This window comes from Bidens hawaiensis, unplaced genomic scaffold (genome assembly GCF_021521415.1).
Source record: "Bidens hawaiensis isolate Kalapana, Puna unplaced genomic scaffold, B.hawaiensis_p1.1 tig00043991_1, whole genome shotgun sequence".
Lineage (NCBI taxonomy): Eukaryota > Viridiplantae > Streptophyta > Magnoliopsida > Asterales > Asteraceae > Bidens > Bidens hawaiensis.
Window position 1 is genome coordinate 9,306 of NW_027505866.1, and position 7,417 is coordinate 16,722.

The window sequence follows — 7,417 nt, forward strand, 5'->3', positions numbered from 1 at the left end:
TTAAATGGATGTTCAGTTTTATCGGTCCAAGCTTGATATAAGACAAAGTTGGATCCGGCATGCCAAGTATTTGAGAAAACATTTCTAAATTAGCTTAAAACGGAAACTTAAAAGAAATATGAAATTCGGTGGCTCGAAACACAACTAGTGTGTTTAAGCGAGTGAATTCGGATCAGTTCGTTTTCTTTGGTTTGGTTTGCTCAAGACTTGGTATGAGACCAATTTTGGTTTCAACACTTCCATACTATAACAATAAATGTGAAAAAGTAATAAAAACTTAGAATCTTAAACTTTTCATGCAAATCGGTTGTTTTATGTTTAAATAAAGTGTTTAAACGAGTGTTCGGTTTTGGTTCGGTTTGTGACTCGGTATGAGACCGAGGTTAGTTACCACATATCCAAAACCATAGAACTAATATAAAAACTTATAAAATCAGAACTTAAACAAAACAGAAAGATTAAACGAGTTAAATCCTAAAATGGACCAAACTAGCCTTAATACAAAAAGGCTTGCTTAGGATGGCATAAACACCTTAATCAACCAAGGTTGAAGAAGGGAAAACAAAGGAACAAAGTAATGTAACATAAACAAATAGAAAACATAAGTTTTAATTACCTAAATCGGATTAAAAATAAGAAATAGCTTTTGTTTGACTTTAAAAGCCAAATTGTCAAGAACAATGGGAAGAAGCCTTGCAAATCCAAAAACTAGAAAGAGTATGAAGTATGAGCAGCTGAAAATGGATGAGAGGCACTTAGATTTATAGGCCAAAGGTGCAAGGATAAGCTTGAGAGTGTGACAAGGCTTCACCAATAGAATCTCATCAAAAATATCCATTGGTTGCTTTTGAATTAAAGTAAAACCCTTAATATAAATAAAAGAAATCTGAACAAAAATATGTATTACAGTTGGTAAATATTTGGGGATATTGGTTTTTGATAGTCCCAAATTTTACTCATTGGAAAATAACACTCCCAACTAACAATTTGTCTCCCACCACCCCCAACTTGTAACTTCTTTTCTTCTGTCACTCCCGAACTTAACAAACCCGAACTCCGTTAATTTTTTTGTTGGCGTGGCAAGTTTTTGCTGATGTGGCATGCTATGTAGAAAATACCTTATTAATGTGTGTGTGTCTATATATATATATATATATATATATATATATATATAGGGTTCAAATAAAAAACAATTGTTTTGTGAGAAGTGTGAGAAACCTTTTAAATAAAACAAACCACCAAAATAGGACACTATACCATACAAATAGGAAACTATACAAGTTTTTAAAAAATACCAATCTCAACCACTAGATCATATATCCAATGGCGTAAATTCATTCTTATTCTTCTCACAAAACTATAATTTTTTACATTAACCCTACCCTATTTATATACAAACTCCACCGCCAGTCTCACTGCCTTCACCGCCATCAGCAGCCTCCGCCGCCTTCGTCACTGCCGGTCATGTTCGAATCAATTTAATGGTTCAGATATGACCGATGTTTTAGATGAAAGATGGTGTATCAATCTAATGATTAAACTATTTGTTGTTGTTGTAGATTTTGATGGATGGTCGGATAATGATGAATGAGGTAGTTGTTGGTTAAAATCCTAAAACCAAATGAGGTTGTCGTCGTCACCGCGTTTTTCCAGCGAGTTAGCCGTTAACGATAAAGTAGCGCTTCGAGGTAATACACATTGCATTCTGCTCGTTTCTTTATTCCGATCAAAAGCCCTAAGCTAATGTATTCATATTGTAAACAAGAAAATTGAATTTTAGCAAAGTAAATTGGGTTGGTCTAGGGTTTGGTTGTTGACGTGGCTGGTTATGGTAGGGTGATGGTGAAGGCGGTGGTGGAGGCCGATGTGGTGATGGCATGTTGGACCTGTTGGTGGTTTTTGTAGTGGTGTGTGTGTGTGTGTGTTTGTGTGTGCGTGTGTGTATTTATAATATTTGTTGTTTGTTAGTTTTTTTAATAAGGTATTTTCCACATAGGCATAGCATGACACATCAGCAAAAACTTGCCACGTCAGCAAAAAAACTAACGGAGTTAGGGTTCGTTAAGTTCAAGAGTGATAGAAGAAAACAAGTTACAAGTTGGGAGTGGTGGGAGATAAATCGTTAGTTGGGAGTGTTATCGTCCAATGAGTGAAAGTTTGGAGTATTAAAACCCAATATCCCAAATATTTATGGGATTAATCTTGGTTGGTGAAGCCTTGTCACATCGTTAAGGGCCTTAAAAAAGACGACAAGCATGAAACATGATTATAACTTAAAATACACTATTTAATTAATATCAAAGGATCCGGAAAACAAAACGGTTCGGGTTTACAATACAAATACGAATCAAACCGAAAATGAAAAATGTCACATGAACTATAGGGAAACTTGTTTTTAAGTAGCGCAACCCCATGGTGGGCGCCAACTTGTTACCGCAACAAATAACATGACAAGGAAAGTGTGGACAAGTCCAAGGGGTTCGAGGCTTAAAGGGTTCTGTAAAACAAGCAAGCTGTTATTTCATCGCAAGAGGGGTCTCCTGTGATCAACCTCCGATGTGAGATGATCTTAGAATTGGAGTATATGATTATTGAGTGAAAGAGACAAAGTGAGAACTGATGGAAAACTAGGATGCTAAGGCATCGTAATATAGTGGAGCTGTTGGAGAAGCAACTAGAAGGCTCAAAGGGGTATGGCGCTTCCCTCCTTTCTCCCTCATCGCAATTATTACTTTGCCTTTTTGGGAGAGTGAGGTTTGGCTCGCTGGATAATCGGCAAGCCTCACTCAACCACATGCTATAGTGTACTTTGGTCTTCGTATTCAGCACATAGGCCTTTGAGTTTATTGCAGATATCTCAAAAGAAAAGATGCTTTTGAGCCTTTAACATTTTAAGCCTTGAAGCATTTAGAGTTTGAGTCTATCGAGCTTAAATGCCTAGCTTTAACATTTTAAGCCTTTAAACCCTTTAACCGTTTACTCGTTCTTGATGCTTAAATTATTTTCATCCTATTATATAATTTGATTTCATCACTCCCAAATGAAATAGAATACGGAAATAACCGAACCGGATATTCAACGAACAGTTTATGAACCGTTTAGTGGAAAGTTTGTTTACGTTCATTCGTTCAATAAACGAATGAATACGCATAAGAAATTTTGTCGTTTAGTTAGATGAACAAATATAAATAGAGGTTGTGTTCGTTCATTTGTACTCGAAATGTTCGGTAATGTGTTCGTTTACGTTCGTTTGTTTATGTTCGTTAGTTAAAGGTATGTTTTATATTTTTATGATATTTTATCTGTAATAACCTACTTAGCATTTAAACTTTATAATTTTACTGCTTATGTTTAGTTTGTTTTATTAAATGTTTGTTTTATAAAGTCTTGCTTTAATTAACAAAAAATCTAACTCGTGCTTTTTTGACATTATCATAATAAAAACGCCCATTGGAGGATGATTTTGTTTATGATTATTAGTATATCAAGTGCTTAACTTTATATTTAATTAAGGTGATTATGTCTAATATTTTGGATTAAGAATGTTGCTTTTTCTTTCTTGAATAGTACATGTTCGTTTGCATTCATGAACCGTTCATGAACAAGGTCAATTCCTTAACGAACGAACACGAATAAGATTTTCTATTTGATAGTACTATTAAACCATTCGTGAACAAGTTTAATACTGAGTGAATGAACATAAATAAAACTTCGTTCGGTTCGGTTCATTTAGTTTGGAAGTGAATATGTGGGCCCTCTATAAAGTAACATCATGCACTCTAGAGTCTAGATATAGTTTGGAAGTGAATATTAAATTGGCCGGCATTTAAAAAAATAAATACAAAAATGTGTAAAGTCAAAAAATATGGGCCGGACAAGTAGATGACTAGCTAAACAAAATGTGGGCTTTAAATGTTGACCCGTTCATATTGAATTAGTCCATTAACAATTTAAATTATTACCTAAATTATATAAAAATTACAAAGTTTCTAATTTAGTACTCCAACTTTAGATGAATGCTACCATGTGTTCATTATATGTTGTGATGCATGCATCTCTCATATAAGCAGTTGTATAAACCATCTCTAGTCCTTTTACAACTGTTTAGTCGTTTGAAATGGCTCGAAAGTTTGTTTAATGTGAGGCAACTCGTAAACACGTGGAAGAATCATTGGGTCATTTGAAAACTACAAAATGTGTTCTCTATTTGATGTTTAAACAAGAATAAAAGAAAATGAAAGCACGATTGCACTAAACATCTTTTCATTAGATGATCCAAAACCGGAGGTATCATGAACGAGTAAACGGTTAAAGGGTTTAAAGGGTCCTTAGTGAAATAAAGAAAGGGCCAAACCTTTGGATTTGGATTTTTTGCTTGTATTTGTTCATAAAAAAATAATCTACTTTCACTTTTGGCCTATGTTGTGCCCTATTCTCTTACCTTTCTTCAGTTAATTTAACCATGATTAGAACAAAAACTTCTTTACTACTACACTATATATTCAATACCATGATTTAGTTGTTCTTCAAACCATATGCCATTAAGTAAAACCTAAGTTAAGGATAGAATGAAGCAATCGTCGATTATCTTTCTCTGTCTATCACCCTTCTCACAACAAGCATCAACGCTCAATCAACCAAACTTGGTCAACAGCTTTGAAAAGGGTGGAGGGCCATCAGCGTGTGACGAACAATACCATTCAAATAGTTTCCTTATCGTGGCGTTGTCCACTAAGTGGTCCGACGTGTGACAAATGATATGCGTAACTGTATAAGTATGTTTTGCTTTCTAAATAAATGTTTTCATTATGTTCTATGTCTAATTAGTAAGTTGTAATCAAGCTATTTCACTAAGAGATTTATATAAATAAGTTGCATTACAAGTTTTACCAAATACCAAGTACAAGACTTCAGAAAAGCTAAGGTTTTCAATATCAAAACACAAACTATAACAATAATTGTTGACATAAACAACACAAGAATTATGAAAAAAGGAAGACAAAACAAACACAATGAAACAAAAACAAAAAAGAGCTTAAACCTGAGCTGTGCCTTCAGTAAACTTAGGATCTTCACACCTATACCTTCCATCAGGCCCAATTCCAAACCCTCTTGGATCAGCAAACACATTCTCCAACAGCTGGCTTCTGGAAGGTGCCGGGCTCTCGTCGGCAAAGTCAACAGCATCTTCAACCACCTCGTCTATCTTCTTCTCAATAGCCTTCAACTCTGCTTCACTCGCCAACTTGTTCTCAATCAAGTACTTCTTAAACTGTGTGATTGGGTCCCGGGCTGCATAACGGGCCTTCTCATCTGTCACACATTCATACCAGTCAAACAAAATCAAGTTAAAACACTTGATCAAACCACATACTATAACATAAAACCTCTTCGAGACAAGGGTGCATGAGAAAACTAAAACTCCATACTACATATATGAGTTTTTTTTGGTTTTCTCAGAAACGAGTTAGTTACCTGGGTCACGAAGCTCATCAGGGTCAGCCAAAGAGTGTCCTCTAAACCTATAAGTTTCACATTCAACCAAAGTCGGGCCTTCACCTCTTCTAGCACGCCCAATAGCCTCTTTTGCAACCTCTCTCACCTTCAACACATCCATCCCATCAACATGAACACCTGGCATCCCAAAAGCCGGGCCTTTCTTCCAGATTTCAGGGTCAGAAGTGGCCCGAAGATGTGACATTCCAATAGCCCATAAATTATTCTCCACAACAAATATTATAGGCAGTTTCCATAAAGCAGCCATGTTCAAACACTCGAAAAACTGCCCGTTGTTTGCAGTCCCGTCACCAAAAAAGGCCAATGTGACATCATCACAGTCTTCTTTCAAAACTTCTCTTTTATACTTGCTTGTGAACGCTGCACCTGTTGCAACGGGTATCCCTTCGCCTATAAAAGCAAAACCACCAAGAACATTGTGTTCAGCTGAGAACATGTGCATGGACCCACCTTGCCCTCTGCAACATCCGGTTGTTTTTCCAAAAAGTTCACTCATGACCGCGCGTGCAGGCACCCGTTTGCTTAAAGCATGAACGTGATCACGATATGTGCTCACGACACTGTCCCCTTGCTTTAAAAGTTTGATGAATCCTGAAGAAACGGCTTCTTGACCGTTGTATAAATGCACAAAACCGAACATTTTGCCCCTGTAGTACATTTGTGCACACATGTCTTCAAAGACTCTGCCCAAGTTCAAGTCTTCATAGACTTCTAAACCTTCTTCTTTGGTAACCAGCTGCACACATAAACGGTTATGATCAACTCCATTTACAGATGTGGTGAATTTCACTTAGCATATTTTATTGCAATAATCTGCTTGTACTGTTTGATAATTAACTTAAAAGAGTAGTACTGGTAAAATTGTTGATGTTGTCATTAACAATTTTTTATGTTTCTCATCAAAAGTTGAGTAATCAAGGCACTACTTATGAATAAACTGATATGTGACTGAAGAAATTTTAGAGATCACAGAATCAATGGACAGAGGCACTTAGGAGTTAGGTGGTGTCGGATTCGCCCAACACCATTCTTTTTCGCTCTTTTATATAGAATGTATAACACGAGAACTTTGAATGATCCCAATATACTTTTACGATTGAACCTGTTGGTTTAATAAAAATAAAAAATGAACCAATTTCCCATGATTTTTTACTAAAGAAACTCTTTTAATATAACTTTAACCAATTAAAAGAAACCCAAAAGTCAACAGGAGAGTCAAAGTCAACAGCTGCAACAAAGTCAAACCCTGGGTAGAAGTGTGTGCGGGAGTGTTACGACTCAGGGGTATTATTGGTATTTTGGTCATCATAGATTCTGAAAGTCAGCTATTTTAAAGAAGGTCAACTCTCAAAGTCACAAATACAACAAGGTCATCAGTTTTGAAATCTGTATCAGGAATTCAGGAGTGCAGGTTAAGAAAAAGTCAACATCAATACAGTCAATACAAATCTGCAAGTCAACCTGTTAGTTTTGTTTAGAACCAGGTCTGCTTATGTTTGGATCAGGGACAATAGGAAAGTTGGAATCTTTGTTGAGGGTTGGACTGTTTGGAATGAGTTATTTGTTTCGCCATTTTGACTACACTGGTCAATAATGACAATTTTGGGAGTTATAAAGAGGCTTTGAAAGAGTTTTGTACTGATTGGGATAAATTTGGCAGGCTTATAAGTTGGGCCTGTTTGGTATGGACTTGGGCCAAAAGGATTCTTTATGAGATTTTGAGTTTTAAACGATGTTTGGATTGGGCCGATTATGTGGACTTGCTATTGGGCTAAAGATTACCTATGGACCAGATTAGTGGGCTGCTTATCTTGTGACTTTAAGCCCAAGATGGATTTCTTGTATAGTATAGGTTACTTGTATGTGGACCTCTTGTTTTATAGGATATAATGTCTTGGAG

The 7,417-nt window shown here is 36.0% G+C and overlaps 1 protein-coding gene across 1 annotated transcript; it reads right to left on the reverse strand.

The window, feature by feature from the left end:
- Positions 1-4,978: 4,978 nt before the first annotated feature.
- On the reverse strand, positions 4,979-6,394 carry LOC143615695 (pyruvate dehydrogenase E1 component subunit alpha-3, chloroplastic). Its single transcript, XM_077088762.1, has 3 exons — positions 6,371-6,394; positions 5,476-6,253; positions 4,979-5,313 (listed from the first exon to the last, which is right to left on the reverse strand). The coding sequence occupies exons 1-3, from the start codon at positions 6,392-6,394 to the stop codon at positions 5,036-5,038; spliced, it is 1,080 nt and encodes a 359-aa protein (XP_076944877.1). The 3' UTR covers positions 4,979-5,035.
- Positions 6,395-7,417: the final 1,023 nt, after the last annotated feature.